This window comes from Ciconia boyciana, chromosome 3 (assembly GCF_034638445.1).
Source record: "Ciconia boyciana chromosome 3, ASM3463844v1, whole genome shotgun sequence".
In the NCBI taxonomy this organism is placed as follows: Eukaryota; Metazoa; Chordata; class Aves; order Ciconiiformes; family Ciconiidae; genus Ciconia; species Ciconia boyciana.
In genome coordinates, this window is record NC_132936.1 from 78,888,325 (window position 1) to 78,912,473 (window position 24,149).

Below are 24,149 nucleotides of genomic sequence, written 5' to 3' on the forward strand. Positions count from 1 at the left end.
TAGGTTACAGAATGCAAAAAGAGCACATTCCAGTAATTTAAAACTTCAAATGAAGTAACCTCCTCCTGTCCTAAAGAGGCATTCACTGTGTGGGTCATGACAACTCCGATTCAAAAAAAATGGGTCACTGTGTAGTTGCTAGGTTTAAAAGATGTTTTGATAAACCTCCACAAGTGTTCTACAGTAAATCTAAAATCACTGCCCAGCAAGTCCCCAGGAATAAACATCTCTCTATTGCTATACAAATACTTGATGCACTGCATGAAGATATTTCTGAGTGTTCACAATGAACCCACTTGAACTGAATTAGTATAATTGTAACAAGTCTGTTGTCACTTCCCCACCCCAATCACCAAAATCTAATGCCACTGTTATACCCAATTACTACAAATCCTTCAAAAACTCACACACATTCCTCCTCCCACACCTATTATTGAATTGTGTCTTATTAATGTCCTAACCCTTGTTCCTCATCAACATAATAAACTCTTTCCCTTTCACTCCCCATACTTATTTAATGACAAATGAAACTGTAGCACTTTGGGGTGAGGACCAAACACCCTGTAAAAGAGCTCCCTTCTGTTAGCTGAACAACCAAACAAGCACACAAAACATTCTATCTTTGCATTAAAAAAATATAAGAAAGTTATTCTATTGCTCAGTGTTACTCAGCAATTTCAACTGGATAAAGATAAACCACCTCTTGCTCTGCAAGCCAAAGAAGATTCACAATCATCACTTACGGGTATCTGCATAATGCAGGTTGGAAGAAAGACTAAAATAATTTAGCTCAGTACTGCAGCTAAGCAGCTTGAGTCTGAAAAAGGTGCTGTTTCCAAAGGGTTTGAAAGATGCCTTAGTGTTACAACTGAAAAGACCTCTTGCAGCTTATCTAAAAAGATCCATTAAAAATGTGTTATAATATAAAAACACAAATTGTTTTTCAGCGTATTCAAACATGTTATTAAGACAACTTGACTCACAATTCTAACAATGGATGGTATATAAATCCCAGAGAGGCAGCAGAAGTGTAGTGATAAAGAAGAATGGCCCTACTCTGCTAAACTAAAAGTCCATCTACTCCAGTTCATTGTCTATGACAATGGCTAGTAACAGCTCATTATGGAAAAAGTATGAAGAAACTACACTATATGCAAAGCAGAGAGAGCAGACTATAGATGCACGGAGTATACTTACTCCGGTATGTCCTCAGAGCAATCAGATGCTTACGAATTTTCTCAGCTGGAGGCTGCATCAGGATCATAGTATGTAACAGCTCTTGATGAAGTGTTCTTCCTTGGAATGTGTCTAATCACTTTTTGAACCCATTTACATTTTTAACATCTAAAATATCTTATGCTAATGAGTTCACAATTTAGGGATGGGTTGTGTGAAAAGGGACGTCCTGTTGTTTCAAATCTGTAGCCAATTCATTTCGTGGGGTGTCCTTCAGTTCTTCTGTCATGAAAAAGGTACGTCTGTCAACTGTCTTCATCATGACGGTCATAAATATAAAACTTCTGCTACAGTTCAGGTCTTTTGCAGAATGAAGAATCCCCCTCTGTTTGGTAGCAACATCATAAAAGTCATAACAGTGTAAAGATAACAAGCAAGGCAGGCTTTATAAAGAGGTAATAGTGTTATCAGGAGTGGGGGTCTTTTTGTGGCTGAATTGAACTAGATATACTAGCCAGTGCAAAAAATTCAGACCTTGCTAACCTCCTTCTACCACAACAACAAGCCCCCTACAAAGGAGCATGAGATCTACAGATACTAAATGAGCATCCTCAAATGTCATATATTTAGTTCAATAGACATAAAAGTCTTCATGAATTTATAAAGAACAGAAACTCAACATTACTGTTGAGAAAAGATTATTCTTTAAAAAAGTAATTCTTTTTTAGCTTTTCAGTCCTGATGCTTAAAGAAGACAAGTCCTTCAAATAAAATTTATACCTGTTATTGACATAACAGCAGTTGACACCGGTTTTATAACCCATTATAATTTCCCCCAAAACCTCATTACACCTGAGCTTTAAGTGTTCCACAGGAAAAAAAAGATCCATCCCTCTCAGACCCAGAGAAGATTACAATCTACAATCTCCTCGTGTTCCCATAATAGATAGTCACTCATTTCACTCAAGTTGTCTAAATGATTAAAATAATTAAACATAATTAAACTCAGTGTGCTGTTATCCAAGTACATTCTCCATTGACAAAGTCAGGTTAAGTGGTTCCTCCAATCCTCACACGCTGCTAGTCAAACAGTTCATTGCCCCCCTCGGCTGTGCCGATAGAACTGTTAAGTCGTTGTATATTGGATCAACAAAAAGATCTATGTTAAAAAAATACTTCCTTTCTTGCTTGTTTTTTGGACTTTCAGAAATACAGAGTATAGACTTCTACATGTCTGGTCATCTTTCCTCTTCTATGTATCCTGAGAAGGTGACATTACCTGTACAGAGCATCTGAACTTCAAATTAATCGCAAACATCCACAATGACTTAATGATGTTTCCTGTTTGGTTGTATTTGGCTGAACTATCTATCTGTTGCTAAGCTCTAATGGCTGATTTTTCCACTATATTCCCAGCATCTCTCCTGGAGCTGCATTAGCTAATTCAGGCTAGGCCTGAAGTAACAGAGGAAATTGGGCTGGAGACTGGGCTTGAACATCACTAGTACCTGATTAATTGTTGCCACCCACAGCACGGCTCGGACCTTGCCAATTTGCAATTTCCCAAAACAACATTTGGGCTCAGATGAGAGGACTAGCACCTGCCCAGGACCATTCCAGGAGTTTGGATGCAACGTCCTATTTGGGAGGGAGGGGAAAGTAGTTTAGCCTTGTAGGTGTGACTTGTGTCATGCAACTTGGCCTCAGAGGCAAAGATCAGTCAAAATTGATTTTTATCTGATACTGTATTCTTCAATTACTCAGCTTTATGAGATTCTTTTGAGCCTCTATATATCTGGTTTTCATTTTCAGTATGCCTGCAACTTTATCATCCTAGTATGCATCCAGTTTTCTAGAGAGTTTATGAAAATAAAAATCCCTCTCAGACTACTGATGACCTCTATAGTGAAAATTGTCTAGGCATTTCTATAGCTTACTTCCCAGTTTTTGGCAACTTAGTAATCTAGAGGAGGACTTTTTCTCTAATACCCATATCTTTGACTATCATTGAAGAAAGTTCATCTCAAAGCTTTGTGGTTTTGTTTGGATTTTTTTTTAATTGTCTGAAACTTGAGTACACATTCTGAATCAAATAATTTCCATCTATGTGCTTAATAATATCGTCAAAGTATTTGAGTGATATTTGTGACAAAAGTCTTCCTTCAACAAAAGTCTATGGCAGCTAGACAGAGGTAGCAGTGTTCGTTTATGTGCAATACACATCTCCCTCCTATAACATACTTAAACAAGTATCATCACCTGAAGCAGTAAGTTAGGGAATGTATAGCAGTAAACCAATGGGAATGAAGTCATGCTTAGGCCTTCCTCTTGCTGAATGAAGTGGGAATGTAATTTAACATGCATTCATAAAACATGCAAAAAAAAGTAGTTTATTATAGTCTAGTTGAAAGTTAATTGCCAGGATTTATTTCACTGTGCATAATATGAAGAAGTCATTTTTGGACAAAGCTACCTCTTCAAAGCACTTGACCTACCAATGACCACTAGGACAAATAAAGTGAGTATCTATGCGTCACCATGAAAAGTACACTCCTTGAATCAGCTGCACTAAATTTGATAGACAAGCACAGGACAACTAGTCTAAAACTCTATTTAATCACAGATACTTGGAAGGATAAAGTAACTGAATTGCCATCATCATTAGCTAAATCACTACAGGATGACACACTGAAAATTGATAGTCTTCATTAAGCCTATACTATGAATATACTGATGTCTGTGCTTTACTTTTCTGTCTTTGCAATCTGAATTCAAAGTCTTAAGAAAACAGAGCAGTTTCAGAAGTAAACTTTGTGCTGAAAATCTTCACTAATAGCCAATATGAGGTTAAGACAAATACCATTATTCGCTTCCACCCACACAAACTTAAAATCATCCATTTACAGAGTATGGCATTATCATTTATATCCAACTAGCCATCTCCACAGTAAAAGATGAATTTTCACTCATCGTCAGGGCTTCCTGTACTTCCTGGGAGATAAAAGAGATGGCAGAATTTTTATACATATATTATCTATGGACAAGGTACCAAGAACTTTGCTGAACAGAGTTTTTACTACTGGCATACAGAACATCCATGAATACACATTACTCATCTTTTCTTTGGGCACATGTAGTGTAACAGACTATTAAACTGCATGATCACACACTATCTTTTCACCAAAGATGTCAGTCTCATTTAATGGACAGAACAAGCAATGCTAACATATATAGTTATTATACATTTTGTCTTTTTACCCTTATTGGTCAATGTTTGATTACAGGCCTTGTCTAGATGACATTTCCCAAGTTAATACTCTTATACTTGGATTAAAAAGCTACTGTCCCATAAAAGTTAATGACTATTCCCTTGCTCTTATTTATTGCTTTCTCAGCTTACAGCCCATGTGAATGTTCCTACGCCATTTTAATGCAGGTAAAACAGGTTAGCTTACATCCCATAAATAATCATTATTAAAAAGTGTTGGCTACGTGGGTATACAGTCTCCACACATGTGATCAGAATGGAGCTTCTCCATCAATTAGTGAGAGATTTTTTTTTCTTTTGCTTGCTTCATTTTTACTCTAAAACGAAAGATCCCACGTACAGGAGGGAAACAATCTGAAAACGAAGAGCAGCAGGGCCAGACAACATTAAGGAGTACTCTCTTGCATAGGAGGGAAATGGTTTTGTATTGCAGATAATACTAAAGAACCCATTCTTGCAATACTATCTCTCACAGTGCCCACACTTTATAGAAGACAATGATAATCTGTAAAGGTTCACAATGTAAACTGATGAGAAACAATAAGAAAACTGGGAAACCTGTTTCTCAGTAAGATACTAAAAGAAGCTCCATGCCCTAATTTACCTGAAAGATTGAGAAATGACAAAAATCACAGTCTGTTTACTTTCTAATATAGCCAGCAGATAAGGCCAGAAAATGATTCAGTGAAGCAAGGCTTATAAATAGGGAGAAGCAGTATTTTTGAGTGACAGAAAAAAATATAAAACCTCTTAATTCAAGCCTAACAAAGACACAACAAACATCAGCTTAAGTACATGTTGAGAATAATTGCTCTAGATATAATGTGATTAACATAATTAGTTCAAGAGGGAACTCAGACCAAGCAGTGACGTCTACTTCCTAAGGCCAAACATCTCATCATTAAAGGATTACCCTCTGCAAATCTCTGACCATCTAAACAATTCTAAATATGCAGGAGAGCTCCAGAAAAACAGAAAAATCACCTCCTTCACCTGACCCACTCAAAAAAAAAAAATTTCAGACAATAAACTCTCACATACCTCAGCAAATTAGAAGAAAACAATCCAGAAACATTCAACTAACATACCAGGCTTATTTTTGCAGTTGTTTGGAGTTTGCTAGTGATAGCCATTCAAATAGCAAAGAATAAAATCAGTAAATGCTTCAACTTCAAGACACATACTGAACAAAAAACCATCACCACTCAAGACCTCAGTATTATCTACCAAGAGGCCACTGCTCAATATTTCTGTACTATCAGTACATAAAAACAATTCCTGATCTATCTGACCTAAATATCCTTTCCACTAACCTTTTTTTTCTGCCCAAAGGAACAGCTTGACAGCACAACAGAGAGAAACTTCTTCACTAACTCCTCCTCAATATTTTCACAGCCAGAATGAACCCACTTCTAAGCTGGCTCTCTGCTGATTAACTCAGGGAAAGCAATAAAAACCCCATTGAACTGGACACATGGGAAAGAAACAATTTCACCTTGGACAACTATACTGACCATTTCAGGAAATGATGCAGGGATAAAATAATTTTTAAATGCAATGGCACAATACAACAGTCTCCCCAGAAATCAGCTGCAAAATTATTCTGTACCTGTGATGGACATATGCCATTTTCATCATTTGGACTAAAATGGCATTCCCACGTAGAGCTCTACCACAGGTCTGGGAAGTGCCATCACTCCATCTGTCTGCCTCTGAAATACTGACACACTGACAAACTTTCTAGACACATGAAAATGGCAACCTGTAAACTACTCCACACAAAAGTCTACTGATCAGTTTTATCTCTGTGGAAGTAAGGACTATACCAAACACACGGAGGAACAGGGTCTATGCAGTCAAGCCCCCAGATATTATTGGAACTTTTCTGAGAAAGACATTCACAATAAAGACAACTTTTATCAGTCTGGATATTATCCCAGAAAAGTAGCACCTGTCAGTATCATAACAGCTATAGTGGTTTGGACCAACAAGACCACCAAGCCCAACATCTTGTCTCTAACTGGCCATTAGCAGATGCTGAGGGAAGAGTAAGAACAAGGCAAGCAATTATGCCACTTGTACTGGGGGGGGGGCATGGGACTGGAGGATTCATCCTTACTGTCTTATTTCAAGAAAAAAACTCCAAGAAAGGCATCAAAATAGTGGGGTTTGGTAATAAGAAGCTTTAAGGGCTACTACTATGGTGTCATTGGTGCAAGTCACGCATTACCCAAATCATTCCCACATTCACTCTTGCTTTTTGGCAAGTATTTGTTGCCTGCTTGGATATCACAACCATAAGCACAGCAGGACTGCATCAGAATGAAACAGCATGTCTGCAACATCAATGAAATATTAAGACAGCCTAATTATAAATGAAGGAGGTCATTAACATGCTGCCGTATCAGTTCCTCTTGCCTAGGCTGGGGAGATGTCAGAATCGCAGCAAGCTGTGGAGTATCACAACAGTGATAGTCTCCAGCTTCTGAGTATCCTTCATCTAAAGTGCTATAACTACTATCCTACACTACAGAACAGGTATGTCTGATTAGTTAGTGTAGAAATGCACGACTCCTCAAAAACTAGCAACTCAAGCATAGGCTCCATTTTTTTTCTTTTTAATTCTGGCAGCAAGCTGACATATATTTAGCATACATATACTCTTCCTGCTTACATTTATCTTTTCATATATTCTATCCCTGGTCATGGCAATGCATGCTAGCCATCCTTTCACATATTTAACTACCTTAGTCAAAGTGCAAATAACATTTAGCATATGACGCTAAACAGCATCATTTAAAAACAAGAATGAATTACCTATTTAAAAGAGCAAATAAAGGAATAACTATGACTTATTGTAGAAATGTGTACTTCAGTATTGCTTAACAATAAATACCTAAGTACAGACTTGCTCCCTAAGTAGAGCCACACATGAACATCTCTCCAAAACTCAACACTTTCTCTCTCACAGGACTGTGGCAAACTTTAAAGCACATTATGCTGATATCTTAATATCTGAAACTGCAGCACCAGAAAATAAACAATTTTCAGTCTATTTTGGATCACATAACTTTTTTTTACATTTTAATGATGCAGCTTAGCACAATTTTTCATGTAGTATTAGCCTTAAAGGACTAGTAAACAAATTCTCTCTCTGTATATAGTCTCAAAGTCTGGGTATGATGAAGTCTTTTGCCACAAATCTTATTCCTCCAATTCCTTCTCGAGTACAGAAAAAAAGACTAAAAAGAAAAAAAGACTTCTTTGTCCAAAGACCACAGGAGCTGTCAGGCTTAAACAAACTAGATCAGGCACCAGAACCATTTCAGTCACCGAAACCTTCAGCTCAGCACAGACTATAAAGTAAGAAAAAGAAACATGTTTAACTAACCGGCACAGAGCTCTATCTTTTCTATGCTCAATGAGCTCACTGAAAGCTATCACAGGTATTGCTAAAGCATATAGAGAGAGAGATATATAAGTATATTGGGAAGACCTAAAGGAACATGTGGGTGAGGGGTTTTACCCAGATGTCTTTCCTCATGAAGCCTACTCAATTTTCTACCAAAGGGAAGCTACAGTGATTTTCCAGATGATTAGAATGAGTGTATCCGAGATGACTGCTTCCAGTCCTCTGCCAAACTTAAAGCCATCCAGCGCACCAAATCTGATGCCATCTCTGCCCACTTCTGGGGCACGTAGTAGAAAGGAAGGGGGAAAGGGGGAAAAGTGAAATGGCTAAGCTAAAAAAAGGACAGAATTGGGGCTTAATCTGAATTCTGAACCCACACACAGTTGTCATATTTGCTTCACAAGAAACAACACAAGAATGAGATACGCCGTGAGAAAATCATGCATTTAAATGACTAATGAAGAACTACATTTTATACTGCAGTCAGCCAGACTGCTTACAGTAATTACATAAAAGTAGCAATGAATACACTCTGATTTATTGTGTAATGATAAATAAAAAAGAATAAAAAGTACTTTGAATGTTCACAAATATCCTTTAACTGAAACAACCAAATACACTCATTTAATCATTTGCATCATATTAGCAACAGCATATCTATCAACTAGCACTTATTTAACACTGACAGGAAATTAATGGATACAGGAAAGCACAACAGGAAAAATCAACAGTCAATAAAAGAATATATGTAAAATTTCTTAAAAAGTCATTTCATGTTTCTGCTTAAACAACTCATGTAAGGAAATATCAGAAAATGTTAAATATTTTGGTCACATTACATAATACATTCTCTTCTTGGTTGAATGTACAGCAGGTTACAGCACAGTATTACATTATGAAGTCTGTAAATGGAAATACTAGTATCAGGATGGCAATACCTTGGACTTACCCTAAGACAATCAATCTGATTGTTTTTCAAAGCCCAGGGAAGATTATGTGATATCTTCTTGAGGACTATACATCCTCATATGCAACATCACACTAGCATTATAGTAAGCAATTAATTTTCTAATTTCTTCACTTTTTTTTTTAAAAAAACAGGTCAATTATTAAATTTTGGGTTTCTGTAAATGCATTAAGTCCACTGCACTTAACAGACAGTAACTTCTGACTGTGTATAATCAGTGTCATATTGTGTACTGAATGTACTATTCTATATACAATTTTCCATTTAAAAATAATTTTTAATTGTATTTAAAAATTACTTAACAACAGCACTTGTATGAGAGCAAAGCAGCTTAAGTTCCCACTGTACATAACTTTACATGGTTTCAGTAAGTATTGCTGGAAGAAACTAATGTATAAAGCTGTTGTTGATGTGTCCAGATTCAGCAGTAATTAAGCACATGACCATGCACTTTGATGAACATAGGGCCATCCCCTTAGGGAAGTGATAACTTTGCTCCCACAGAGCAAGAGGTGATATAGGCAGCTTTCCATGTAGAAATTCTGTGTCAGTACAGACAGTACCTTTCTTCCTATACAAAAACGCCATTAAAAAATTAGGAAAGACACCTGTGAAATTCAGTATCAGTGGTGTAAAAGATGCACATCTGGCTTATAATCAATGTGCTTAGCCTCTCCCTATTGTTGTGGCAGTGAAGCTTTGAATAATATAATTAAGGCTGGAGTTCGTAAATATTTTCCTGAGAAACTTGTTGGGAGATGAGGATCTATCCAGTGGAGCCTAAAACTTCCATAATCTTATGGCTCTTGCTACAATCATCTGTTACTTTTGCTTGAATGATATGGAAAAGGACAAATGGAAGAAGTCTTGTGAGTTATGTGAGTATTATATCTAGGCATCTGGAAAAGAAAAGATCTCCTTCTGGCAGATTAACTCTTTAAGTCCATTGAAAAAATAACCTTCTATCAAGATGTACCTTTAATGACTCTTTAAAGCAAGATCATGTATCTTATTGGTGTAACTTACACCAGCACCTCAAGTAAGATTAGATACACGAGCAAAGGAACTTTTTACTGTGTCTATAAGAAGATGTTTTTCCTCATCTATAAACTTCATAAAACATCCCATGAGGCTGTAATGCACAAAGTATAGATCCGACCTCAGACTACAAGTAGTAGGCTTAATCTGTAAACAATAGCTCATACATAAACAACTTTGAAGAACGGTTAAAATGAACCCCAAAATATCTAATCAGTTTCTTTAATCAAGACAACGTCTTACTTGGTTAAATTCTGCTTGCAAAAAACAATCAAAAATACTTTGCATGAGAAGCAGTCCAGTTCGTTCTCCAATTTCATTCAGAGTCCTGCCTAACTCAGCCATGATCTGGATATGAAAAATTTAAAGCTCAAGTGTTAGTTTATTACAAATAGAGTTGTTTGGAAATGCTGTGTGCAACAATACAAGGCCTGGGTGTGTTTTCAGCATGTATTTTATTGGTAGATAATAGTCAGGGTTCAAAAAGTTGCAGTGAAAACCCAAATATCAGTATGAGCAGCATTCCTTCCCAGTGCTACATTTGCAGGTTTTCTCCAATATACTAAAAAAAAAAAAAAAAAAAAAAGGTCTTATAATCCCAGGTAGCTCACCATCAACCTGTCATGAGCGACTTTCAATCTAACATATACTGTGATAGATACAGGATCAATCTGGTACATACTGATGACACAACTCATGATATTTTGGGATATAGTTATACCTTAAACACTGCAGTATATACTGATTGCCTCCCTTTTTAATACTTTGGGTTTTAAAAAAAACAAAATCCATCTAAAGTAAATTAATTCAGTGAACCTCAGTCACAGATAAATTTTGGTTCATTTAAGTCCATATCAGGCATTTCAGTTTATGTTCATGCTAACGAAATTCAGATAAACTACCCTGGCTGCAGGACCATTGACTTCTGGCTGAAGAGTACACAGAGCTGTAAATCAGGCAGGACACAATTTCTGCATATAGGTTAATTACTGTGGTGTGTCACCAACGTGTAAGAGTACAGACACTAAGCCAGAGAACTCAAAACAGCATTTCGCCTGCCTGGCAACTTTCTAATAAAAACAAAGCTTATTTTTCTGTCTGTATCACATTACATGATATGAACATTTATTAAGTAGGCTACACTAAAGCAAGAGGGATAGAGGGAAAATTGTACCCCTATTGATGTAAAGTGACTTAGGTTACATATTCACTTTAAGTCACCACAGATCCATGCTGACACCAAAAGAATCAGTTCCATCTTCTCCTCCTCATTTCTCACTTTCACCATTACTCAGGCAGTAGGATTTGTACATACATAACGCAAACTGAGTAAATAATCCAGCAAGTTTCTTTCCTAAAAATGTTGCATTCTGACAATTAAGATTTTTTGTTATCAGAGACATTTTATATGTCTATAGCCTTTATCTTTCTAGAGGAAAACCACAGATAAGGCTAATCAGTATCTGTTTCATTCTATAAACAAAACACATTCAAATTATTCTTTTTGACTTGGCAAGTGTGTTTTAAATCTGGTTCTGCTTATTTTCATGTAAAAATCTAACACTAAGAAAGCCACATCTGCATAACTGCATTTAGTGTAATAAATACAGCCACCTTAAAGATCACTGTCAGCAACAGGGAAGTAGCAGGGAAGGCAGAAAGACCCGCTTGACGATAACAGATATAAAGCTGAATGACAATGATAGCATAACTATTGCTTGACACTTTTAATTTAACAGTTTCGGGAGAGTTAGCCATAAAACAGAAGTTTTAAAGCTTAAGAAAACAGTGGACAAATTACACTGTTGCAGCTATTCATATTAAAACTTCACTAAGGCAATGGTCAGCAGTTACTTTGCTTTTGTAGTTGGCTCAAAAAATTTTATGAGCACTTTCACAAAAATGTATTTTCAGGTCACCCCCACCAAAAAATGGAAACTTTGAGCAACTAGTAATAAATTCCACTTAGCAATATAAGATTCTTGAAGCTGAAATGTTATCCGAAGCATTCATTCAGTTTTAGTATCAAGATCCTTGACCCAGACTATAAAATGTATTTCAAACAAGTGATGATTTCTTATAGTGATTTCAAGCATCTTAGAGAAAATCATCATTTTCACAGGAACATAGATCTTTAAAATAAGTAGTATTTTTTCTGGTAACATCAAAGTATTTTTTCTCTTCTGTCTACAGAAAGCATTGTCATGACTTACTCACTTGATTCATAATACTGTTTTTCTGATTGCATTTGTGGATTACAAAAACAGCCATCCTGCAGTGCAGCAGTTTGTAAACCAGGAAGAAAGTAGTAAACAGGTGGTTTATTGCTACATACTTTTACTCTTCCATTAGCTAACCTCTTTACACCAACAAAAATGTACTACCACCTTAGTACCAGACATATAGTCATCACCACCAAAAATATGGCTCAATATAGCCTTTTCTATCCTTTGCCCACCATTTTCTTTTTCTATAATTCGGCAGAAAACACTCAGTTATCTTCTAGGAAGTAGCTATAGCCCCTCTATTTAAAGTGGGAATTACCACCAGAATTTAAACCCCAAGCACCTTAGAAGTCAGCCACAGAGCAATGCAGATGCAGAGTAAAATCAGTGTTTCTTTCCTCACCTTCTCAGTAATCTCCTCTTTTGCATTTTACCTGGTACATTCCAAATCATTGTTAGAACAGAATGAATCTTATGTTTGCACACAATCTCACAAAATTTAAGATCATTACAAAATTTACGATCTTTGTCAGCCCAGGCCGACTCATAAGGAACAGTTTCTGGGTCTAGTAAGTATGGGATTATACCTAAAGCAACCAAACAGAAATACCTCCAGAACTCAACACACTGCTTTATAACCTCTGTGTCAATGTTCATATCTAAAATTGACTTAATACATGTTGCAAGTAGGAAATTTGGGGATGGTATATCCAGTATTTTACTGAGGCTTACATCCTGCACATACGGCATAATTCTAATTCAAAATTTACCAGTTTTAGATCCAAGAAGACCAAACTATATTCTCAAAACATACACTAATGTAACAGATATTACGGGTTGGTGGCATAATATCTGCAACTCAAATGGGTAAACTGAACCTCCAAAATGAATACCAGTACATTCCAAAATAAAAATGCCAAAAGGCTGAAAATATTAAAAAAAACCTGTTAACCTCTTTTGCCTTTCAGAAAATGGTGGAACCTAGACATAGAAATTATAACAGTCAAGTTTTACCAAAACTAGGTTTCCTTTTTGAATCTAAAAATAGGAACTGAGCTGTTCAAAGCTAAATATTAATCACAAATAAAACGGACTTACCTTCCTGTCTGTTATTTTTCCTTTTTAGCCATTTTTCCACAGTTTCCGCACTTACACTTTCCGACACAAACTCATCCAGTACCTGGGGGTGAAGAGAAAGATAGGCCTTCACTTTTTCATCCGTTAAACCTGAAAGAGAGAATATTAATTGATTACATTATTGGTATGAAATTCCTTGTATGAAACAATACCTAGACACCAGCAACAATCAATATTCTTTCGTTTAACACGCTGATTGAATGCATGCCTATTTAAATTGTCTCCTCCCAGACAGAACAATATCCAGTCAAAAAAATGAGCCGTCATATGACAGTTAAATAAAACAGTTAAAGAAAACAGTAGACGCAAAGCATATCCATGCAAGATACTGTGTACAAAAAGTCCCCTACAGGAGTACACATAAACATTACCAGGAAGAAATAGCCAGGAAGGAATTTATGACTACAATTATGACTCTAAAATTATTTATTTCCAAGTTATGCAAGATGATACATTAATAAAGAAACTGGGTGGAAGGAGATAGAAGAAAGTGAACTGGTATTTCTCATAGAGCATCAAATTGAGTATTCTCACTGCAAGTGGCAGCAAAAGCAACAAAAACTATTATGCAATAACAAAATCAAGTGCAATTTTTTAAATACTGGAGTTACTTAAGTAACTTTAGAAATATAAACTGCTTTTACATGCATGCTTCCATTGCCTTAGTTATTCCGTTATCAAAATAAAAGTAATTGTAGCTAAAAGGCCTTTACAATATCCACAACAAAAAGAAAACGCCAGTACCCATTTCAGAAAAAGAAGCAAGATTCAGAATCTCAGATCCCTGACACAATCATAAATACATTCCCAAATTCATAAAATTACAATCTGGTCATACTCTTCACAAATCCCCTGAACAAAACCGCTGGCCACAGGGAGATGAACCCAGGAGTGCCCAGGCTTTCCAAGGGAGGGCAGGAAAGCAGCACACCTGTCCCGAGGGACTGAGCTCCAGGCTGGCACAGAGGGAGCAGGCACCCCGAGTACAAAAGCCTTAATGAGATCTGAGGGGAAGAGGAGTAACAACTGCTGTAATGACTCTAAATACGCCTTCTCCTCTTGTGTTGTGTGTATAGAAACGTAACTAAATTCTCCACAGAAAGCAGCCTAGGTTTCTCTTCAAAAGGCTGCCCTCCAAGAGAGGGGAGAAGACAAACGCCCCTCCAAACAACACTGACCTCTTTTGGAGAGTATTCGTGCTACACAATGAGATCAATTTTCCTATTTGGTGCTTCGCACACTATCAGAACATGCTGAAAACAGCGATAGTGTAATTGAAATGCTAGTCAATGACTGTAACCTTTAAGATGTCTTACAAATGTTTACTATGAAAGCCTTCAGGAAGCCATACCAGAACACAAACCACCACCTCCCGCCCGCAGAGCGCCAACCACGCACGCCACTCTCCCCACACCAACTGCACCACATCATTCCCATCACATCAGCCCCACCAGCCCAAACCTGGTTTAAAATACCCTTTCTCTTAATCCACACAGGCAGCAGGTCCTGGTGGATATCATAGCCTCAAATAACAACATTCCCACTTACAGGCAAGAATCTCCAGATCTGGATCACTTGAATTAAGAGAGCTAAGGGAGCACCCTGATTTTCATTAGTAAAGAAGAAAAGGTTCTTCCTAAAGCAGGAAGAGCAGGAGATGATCAGCAAGTGGGGGGAAACAAACAAACAAAACCCCACTACTTTGATTGTTTAACCTTAGGCGATAGTTTTTAAATTTAGATCATAATGCATCTATAAAGAAGCACATGTGCCACATGAACTAAACGATTTTTCAGCCAATACAGGTATCGCCTCACACACTGAAAAATCAGACTAATTAATACAATTTCTTAATTCACTCAACTAAGAAAAATGTAATACCTTGAAAAAGTAAGTCTTTCTAATTTCATAGTAAAAGAATTTGAAAAGAAAACATGTATTTGGAGAATCATTCATAAAGACTATAGTGTTTTGAAGATTGATCAGAGTTAACCATCAGAAAGTCATCAAAATTTATCTGCCTTTTAAGTTCTGGATGAAAAATTATCAATACAGGTCTGTAACAAAATGCCTGCTACTTGCAGGTTGTCTTTAGACTGCAAACAAACACTTTTTGCTTCTAGTAAGAAACTAGGAACTGAGAAGTTTGTAAAAATAACAACTGAAATTCTACAAGGGTCGATTTGTGTTTTCAGTGAAAATAACCTTAACTTTCTTATGCGTGCAGTCTGTATTCCTTGACTTCAATATTTTGGAAATATTGGAAGGAAATATTTCGATTCAAACCTTTATGGGTTGTGGGTTTTGTAATATACACATCAAAATTCAATAAAATGTCGATCTGAAGTAAGAATTCAGTCTACATGTCAGGAGTTTAATTTCCATTCCAGATATCCTGCAATTTCAGCAACCTGAGGGTGAAAACTCTGCTTTAACCTTATACGGAAAAGTGATTCATGGAGCTGATATAAGAAATCCTACAACAGTCTTTAGTGAAAGAAAGGAGGGTAATTTAAAGGTATCTGTGCAGATGTGCTTTTTCAGTGTCAGATTTGTGGATGGGAGCAAGCAGAACAGGATTTACAACCACATTTGCAGAGTTAAAAAGGAGTAACTTAAATCTATTTTCTACAAAGATTAAAGCAGACTTACAGTCCTCCTAATTGTTAGTCTACTGTGTCAGAAAATATGTACTACAACCATACACACAAACCCCACAACCAAAACCAGCAAGAACACATTGTAACCTCACAAAATGTAATATTAAGAAAATGTAACATTAATAGAAAATAGCCTTTCAGAAGAAGCTTAAACTTTTTGTGTTTTATGTACATTAGGGCAAAAAGGTGTTGTGAAGAAGCGTGAATGTAAGAGCGTTTTACAGCTGTGCATAAACAATTATTTTATGGCATATATAAAGCCTTCTACATTGTAAGATGTACCTAAGAATAAGATTTTTACATAAGAATATGCATAGGCTCAATGATGGACACACTTGCTCTCTTGAACATTGTTCACACGTTCCTGAAAACTTCTGGTACATATATTTTTGTTAAATATTATCAACCTCTCTACTGAACTGTTGTAATCTTTTATTTCTGAAATATGCAAAAAAAATATTTGAGAATTCAGAGGCACTGATTAATAACATTTGAATAAACAGGGCAATAATACTTACACCCAAACTCAGGAACCAAAAGTTCATCATGCCAGCCAGGTATCATTTACAGAATTAGAAACAAACAAACAAAAAAAACCACAAGCCAATGCTGGTTATTAATTTTTCTGTTACTAATGCATTGGTCTTAAGTATTTGGGCAGTAAACTTTTCTACATACATTCACATCAGAAATATTTCTCCACTACTCCTTTCTTCTCTCCCCTTACTACTGTTGGACCCATAGACTAGCAGAGACAGTACTCTATGTCTATCTACTATTTCCACAGTGCTCTCTACACAACAGGGAGCTTCCCTTCACCTCCAGCGATGCCAGGACTTCTCTCATTCTTGTGCATCAATATTTGCGTGGAGCATAAAGTATACACATCAACAATATCTAACAAAGAAAAAGGTAGTAGTGCACACATTCATAACTGTGTTGGTCCATATGCTTTCTCACAAGTAGCCCATACAAAAGCTTCCCTCGCTTCTTTTCATGCACCCCCAGAAAGCACTGCCTCTTGTATCTGGAACCTGTCTGTCCTCCGACAGAGCTGTGGCAGTTATCAAGAGGGACCATCACTCGGGGAGGCTGAACTCTGGCCAACAGCCTAGCATGCAGCAGGCCAGAGAGCACAGAAAGACTGGAACGACCCTAATTCCTCTGGAAATTAACGGAGTCATCTGGCATTTGGGTTGAATGTCCATTCATTCCATTTATGCATTAGAGTTTGCCTTTCTGATTCATACATACATCCTGTTTAATTAAAAACACACACCAAACCACCTTTCTCCCTTGTATTCTTATTTTGAAGTGACAAACTCACATTTCAGTGCTGATATCTTTCTGGCTCAACTTGCTATTGCCATGTTTTACGCACGCATTAACTATTTGTTCTGGATTTGCGATTAAATAATGAAAATTATAATAAAAATATCGTGCAAAAGGACACACGTATATGAGATAAGCTCCTCCTTTTTCCATTTCCCTCTGAACAAACCATAGGCAAAGAAATGGCTCAGGCTGCCCGCTGCTTGCCTCACTTCCTGACCAGCACCTGGTTAGGTTTCCTTTGTAGATCTTGATTTGAAACGTTCTCTTTGGTCATGCCATCTGCTTTTAAAAGTTCATTCATACACACAGAAAACATTAATCAAGGTTGGTTTGGTTTCATTTTTTTCCATTTCTTGGCTACCCCTGTCTGAACAGTAAATGGAAATAACAGCTTTTCAATAAAAGCTAGGTTTTATGCAAGTGTTTCACCTTATTGTGTTTTTTGTGTATCTCATTTATTATAGGGTAGGATGATATAAAATTGGTAAAGCTCAATACAAAGCAGAGGGCAGAAGACAGCCTGTCCCCCCAACACCACCCAAGAGGCAATTCGTTGATCAGCGAAAGGCCTTTTTACTGCCAAAGGGAACAATCCTTCTGGCAGGACATTCATTCTGCGATGTTAGGATTGGGAAGGGTAACTCAAACAATAGAAAAGAAACAATGGTATTTACCTATAGTATTCTATAAACTGAGGTATCGGTACACTCTACCAAATAAACAATAGCCCTGTTTTTCCACTTTGCGTATGCCTGAGGCTTGAGCTGTTCATCTAATTTGGCATAGCTCATGCCAGTCTATCAAAATTTTGGGTTTGTGTTTTGTGGTTGAGTTTTAGGTTTTTTGGTGATGGTGTTTGTGGTTTGTTTTGTTTTTTTTTAAATAACTCCTTGGCTTTCAATGGAGCATGTATAAGAGTGTTTTGGGGTTGGTTTTTTCTTCCTTCACAAACTACGAGAAATAGTTTATTTTCCACTGAAATTAAGAGCAGAAGTATATATAGTTGAGACAGAATTATGGGTGGATTTCTTCCCTTTCTTATTTTAGTAAACTAATTATGGAAAATACAAATATTGCTACCAAATATCACAGTCCAGTAATTTCAACATAAAGTAGAAAGCCAAAAGTTTGTCATAGTCTGGTCCAACAAATAACTATCTTTTCAGTGGTCCTATGATTAATACTTAAAAAACAGGCTTTATTACACTAAGGGAAAAGAATAAAGAAACCTTTACCTGAAGATAATGTAGCAAGTTTAGTAGAGCTATTTAAAGAGGAATAATTATTCACGTAGATTCTGAACTGCCACAAGAAACTATATTTTCTTTTTATTTATTTCAACAGTGTACCTGGGGTAGATCATTCAGGCTTCAAAAGCATAACTAGGACTTTGACTGGTTTTGTTAGTACTTATACTAAAAGCAAAACAAAAACAAAAACCCCAGCACCACCACCATCAGCTTCCAATATACCTGTATTTCTCTGTCCCATACAAAGCCAGGGTGAGTATTGCTGGCTGCTTGATTTAGTGATTGTCTGGCCTGCTCAAGCCTGGATTCCCCTTTTCATCTACTGGTAAAGCTTTCATTTCAACAACTCCAACATTTCATTAGTGATAACATCAGGTAGAACCCTAAAAGAGATGAACTGAATTCACAGAGTAATCTCCCACTGTCCAATGTAAGTAAACCAACAGCTTCATAAGTCAAAATCTGTAGCACTAAAAAAAATACTAATTGAGAGGAACTTAGAGAACTTTCATTGCAGCTGGGCGTACTATGCAAGCAGATCATTTTACAGGTACTGGCACAAATATTTTTCAAGAAGCCTTGCATGAGTGAAGACAGTTTCCAAATGAAATGTATATTTGAATGACCAATAAAGAGTAAAGCATAACTGTGGACAGAGCTTATGGAATAGGAAAATTCATGTAACAAATGTGTTCATATTCACCCCGTTGATTATCACAATCCTCATAATGTCTATGTTAGGGTTTAGGAGAGACGGAAACTGTAAAAACTGTCAGTCTTATATGCTGCTGTCTTAAGACTGCCAGCGAAATACTCTTCGGAAAATAACTGGATATCAACACTTTAAAAAAAATAAAAAGTATAAAACACCATTACTTCTATTTTAAGGAATAAACTGCTTTTTGAGCAGATGTGGCAAAGTACAGCAAACTCAGCATCTTAGAAACTCACTTTACTGGTTTAAATTGTAATGGTACTGCAAGGCAACATTGTAGGTTTGTCTACACCAGTAAACTGAATATGTCTAGGGCTGTTCACTGACCTGAAACCAAGTGGCTTATAACCTCCTCCATCCTTAATATTAAGCTCTTTTGACCTCCAACAATGAAGATGAGGGAAAACTGGACCAGGAATACATGCTGATTGCCTGCTGGGAACCATCCCTGGCCTGACCCTTCTCCAGACCAACACCTGGGACCTGCCTGGGACACCACTAGCTGGCTTTGGCCAATGCACTGCCAAGAACCATTCGAACAATGTAACCCCATAGACAAAAAAAAAATGCAGTACATAAGAATACTCCTGTGCACAGTTTGTTTACTATCCCAGATACAGCATAGATGGATTAAAAAATAAACTAAGAAACAAGACCTCCTTCAAACATCAATTATCAGTAATCACTCCTTGCCTTTGAGCCAGTCTCCAACAGCCTTCCTTTTTAAAAAAAAAAAAGCCAAAAATCACTTGGAAATTATACTTTTGCTTTCAGCTTTTTATGCTGCCTAAAATATTTCAAACATTTCTTAGATATTAGATAACCTGTGTAGTACTGAATCAATTAATGGCTCCACTCTCTGACTCTTAATCCATGTTGTACTGCACTCTCCTCTGAGAATAGCTTCATACTGAGCAGAATAAGCTCAGTATAAAGCAGAACTGACTGTGAATGAGCTGAAAGAATTGAAGCCTAGAGCTATGTTTAAAAATCTGCTCCATTTAGCAACATGAGTCAGTGACATCATTAGCGATTCTTGCTATTTTTTCATTGGTGTGATGATATTTGGTCTTTTTCTAAAACCACTAGCTCCATCAAATCTCAGGATTAGGCAAGAATTTTAGTTTTCACCTAAAGTTTCTGGTTCCCAGGCTGGGGGGGCGTGTGGGGAGGCAGGGGAGAATGGATAAAAATTGATGAGCCAGCCTAATAGTTATCGAGTCTCAGCATTTTATCCTAGAACAGCTACACTCTGAAAGACTGCAGTCATTGCTTTCCTCAAAACCCTTGCAACAGTGTTTGATGCATGACATATCGTTCACCCAGTTAGACAGGATCCAATGCTTTGAAAACACATTGTGAGGGTATACGCTGGTCAATATAAGAAATCGCATGGATTTTATGTATTGAGAAAGCTTTTATTAATAAAGATGAAAGGAAATAACTATAAATGTTGTAAACGTTGCATCTCAACTTCTAAAAAAATAAAAAATACAATTAAAAAAAACCCAAACAAAACAAACCACACAAACTGGCTGTTTGGTTAAATAAACAATTCTTCCCTGAAATTAGAGGGGCCATGGAGTCACAGCAAATATGGGCAAAGTCATAATTTCTCCAAGTAACAATATATTGTGCCACACAGAAAAACTACAAGCCAAGGAAAAAAAAAATCAAATCATGATGTTAAACATTTTTCAGATAAGGTATTACCTGAAACAGAAAACAATATCTACCTCAAATACAAGTAACGAATGTATAATATTAAAATCAAAATGATGAAGAGACATGTGTAACACTTCCTCAAAATCAGCACTTGAAAATAAATATCATACTTGTACAAAAGAAGAAACCTTAAAAATATCTGAAAGTAATCCAGAAGAGCTAATTTGAACAAAACTTTGTCTGTGTTCTCCTTTATTTAAAGCTGCCTTGCCCCATCTCTTTCTTACACAAAGATCACCTCTCTGTATCTTTCTACAGAACTTTATGATATTTGTAGTTATTCTCAAAAGCATTCAAGGCATGTGTGTACATTGCTTCATTTGGATTAAGCATTAATCCCATTAAATCAATCCCTTCTTTGTTCAAAGCATCAGGATTCAAAACCACAGGCACAGTCAGTTTTGGAATATCCTTTTCAAGTCAGACTTTTTTTCTTAATCCATTTAAGTATACAGGAATGTAATGCAACTAAGTGCCCAAACTCTGTGAAACCTGACATTACTGGTCTGGCAAAAAGTATAATCACTAACAAGAAGCAATTAGAATGGTCAAACCTCTTTTTTATTTCTCTTTTCTTGAAAAATTAATTCACAAACTCATTTGTGAGCAGCTCCATTCAACTTTTTTGCCCCTTGTCCTCCAACTCCTGCCTGCACTGCTAGAAGAAAAACAATACACAGCTCTGGCATTCACAGTATTAGCAGTGAAAAACAATAATGGGGTACACAAAAAGACTGCACTGTCGATTTGGGTATTTAAAAAGAGCATAAGTTTGTTTCACATACCAAAAATTTTATCATTAAACATTTCAAATCTTCATATAAAGATGAATGCTTAATTATGCCAGCCTCCAGTCACTGCATAAAACTGCAAGCTCTGTATACACTTAGATCACAATTTCACCCACAATCAAGTGCAGTCAGTCGTGCAGTGGCTACAGCAGCCAGCAGTACGTCATGCAGCATTTCATCCAGGACACCAGCAGCACTGCTTAAGTTTTAGAGAGAGAAAATAAAGACCAGCTCAGCCAAACAGAGCTGGAATGCATTTATACAGAAAGAATACCAATAACCACCTCATCCTGTATCCTGTAATTCAAATCCCTTATTCCTGATGAAAAAGCCATGGATATATCTTTGCATCTGAACATGCCAGATGCTGAGCAACATGTGGACATAAGCACCTTTAGTTTCCACCAACTTCCACAGTGGTTTTTCTGATATTACCAGCATCTTGCAAGCTTGAACCCTAAACATCTACAGATACTCAGCTGGTTATGTCTCCCAAAACCTAGCACTCAAGAACTGCAAAGTACTGCCAGCTCTGAGCACTGTTCCAGTATTAAGTTAAAAAGAAAAAAGCCACATAAGAGTGTTTATGAAAGCAGTTTTCATCAGCTAGAGGTAAAAGGCCTATAATATTTCCACAGGAATTATACATATGCTTAATGGGGTGAATGAGTGTTCCTAATTTGAATAATTGTTTTTCATGGGTATCAATACACACTTCAAATTGTCTGAATGGCATAATCCTGCACAGCACATATAGTGTTACGCTGTAATACCATCCATTATTTGATGTATGGGGCTTTTTAAAACTCTGAATGTTACTTTCCTGGTTTGAGAGTCGCTTCTCTCCAGTTCTAATTAGCACTTGGGAGTAACTCTGAGGGGTCTGTAACAAGCTTTATTCTCCTTCCAGGTGCATGATGGGACCAAATTTGGGGATTTAATTAACACTCAGCAAAAAGCTAACAAAAGGAATACAGAAATGCTTTAGCAGTTGCAAATTGTAATCAAATTCATTTCAAATCTTTGCTTGAGGAGAAAGCTATGTATGATCTTAAGGTTACTGACAAAAATAATTAACAACATACTTAAAAATAATGTATCACATTAAAGCAAGAAAAACGTATTTGTAAACATATAAGGAACATCTCAATATGACTTATAATTATTTTCTCTTTTTTATTCTCTTGTGCAGACACACAGCTGGGGTACCTTGTCTCCTGCCCAAAATATACCTGACCAGTAACAGTCAATTTAACAGTGACAAGTACCAAAACACAGTTCATTCGTAACCCATTATGAAAAATGTCAAGTCACTCAGGCCTTGCACGTACCTAATCCCTGGGAAGATCACATGCAGCTGTAAATTAAACTACTTAAAATCTAACAATTATACAAGGTAAGAACGCCTTAACTCTTCCCTTGAATACAGGTGTTGGGACAAAGTTCTTGATTTATGAGTTCTCTGATAATACCTTCTGGCTGATGTAATGTCTTCCTCCCACCTGACACCTGATCCCTGAGTAGCTCCCTATTTGGGTAAACTCTTCTGGCTCAAGAGTAGTCCCATTGTCTTTATTACCAAAGTTGTAATTGTAATCATTATCAAATGAACTCCCATGAATAAAGTTCTGTAAATCCTTTATAATATACTTACCAATATAAACATATAGTGCTGTTCCCTAAAACGCTACTTAACTTATTCCAGAAACAAGATCCAGTATGACGAAACCTCCTCTGAAGGATACTACACGCCTGTGCCAAGACTCACTCTGTTATTTTACTAAATAGGATACAGAGATGTTCTTCCTTTTCAAAGGAGCATCCCACTTCATCTTAACACTTACATTAGTAAACGTTTTAGGACAGTTTCCCAGGGCACAGAACTCTTCTTAAATAACAACTGCACATAGTCAAATAACACACTACTTACCAACAAGACCAGACACCTGAGTGTTCTCTACTTTGGTAGTAGTAGGACCATATCTGCAGCACCACAGATAAGGATTTGTCATTCTTTTTTAATCCCCTCCAACCTTACAGTCTTAGGAGGCTTAAAGAGAAATACAGTCAACATCCTTTACAAAATGAGAAGGTACAAAACCCAAAGAAATATGTCGCTAAAAAGCTGTATTAAGAAGAAACCTGACATGGCTGCATCCAGAAAGGTTTGATTGGGTTCACGGGAAGCGAGCTCTTCAAAAACAAACCATGCTAGTCCAACGTTTTTCTAGACGTCATGGCTAAAACAAAACGTATAGAAAAATACATGTCTGTAGTTTAAATTATGTATTTTGCTGATTCTGTAACTGTACTATGCACAAGCCTACTGAGTATATGAATGGAAAACTTCAGAGAAGATGCAAGAAGCAGGCTGCAAGGCGCTATTCTTACCTGATCTAAAGCTCAGCCATGACGTTTATGGGTTCATTTGTTTTAGGACAGATAGAAAC

General features: G+C 36.7%; 1 protein-coding gene across 3 annotated transcripts in view; it reads right to left on the minus strand.

The window, feature by feature from the left end:
• PDE10A (phosphodiesterase 10A) overlaps positions 1–24,149 on the minus strand; it is a 198,326-nt gene that overhangs the window by 97,868 nt on the left and 76,309 nt on the right. For all 3 annotated transcript variants that reach the window (XM_072856234.1, XM_072856233.1, XM_072856235.1), the window contains exon 2: positions 13,185–13,313. In XM_072856234.1, coding sequence (XP_072712335.1) covers positions 13,185–13,313 — 129 coding nt within the window. The remainder of the gene's footprint in view (positions 1–13,184; positions 13,314–24,149) is intronic.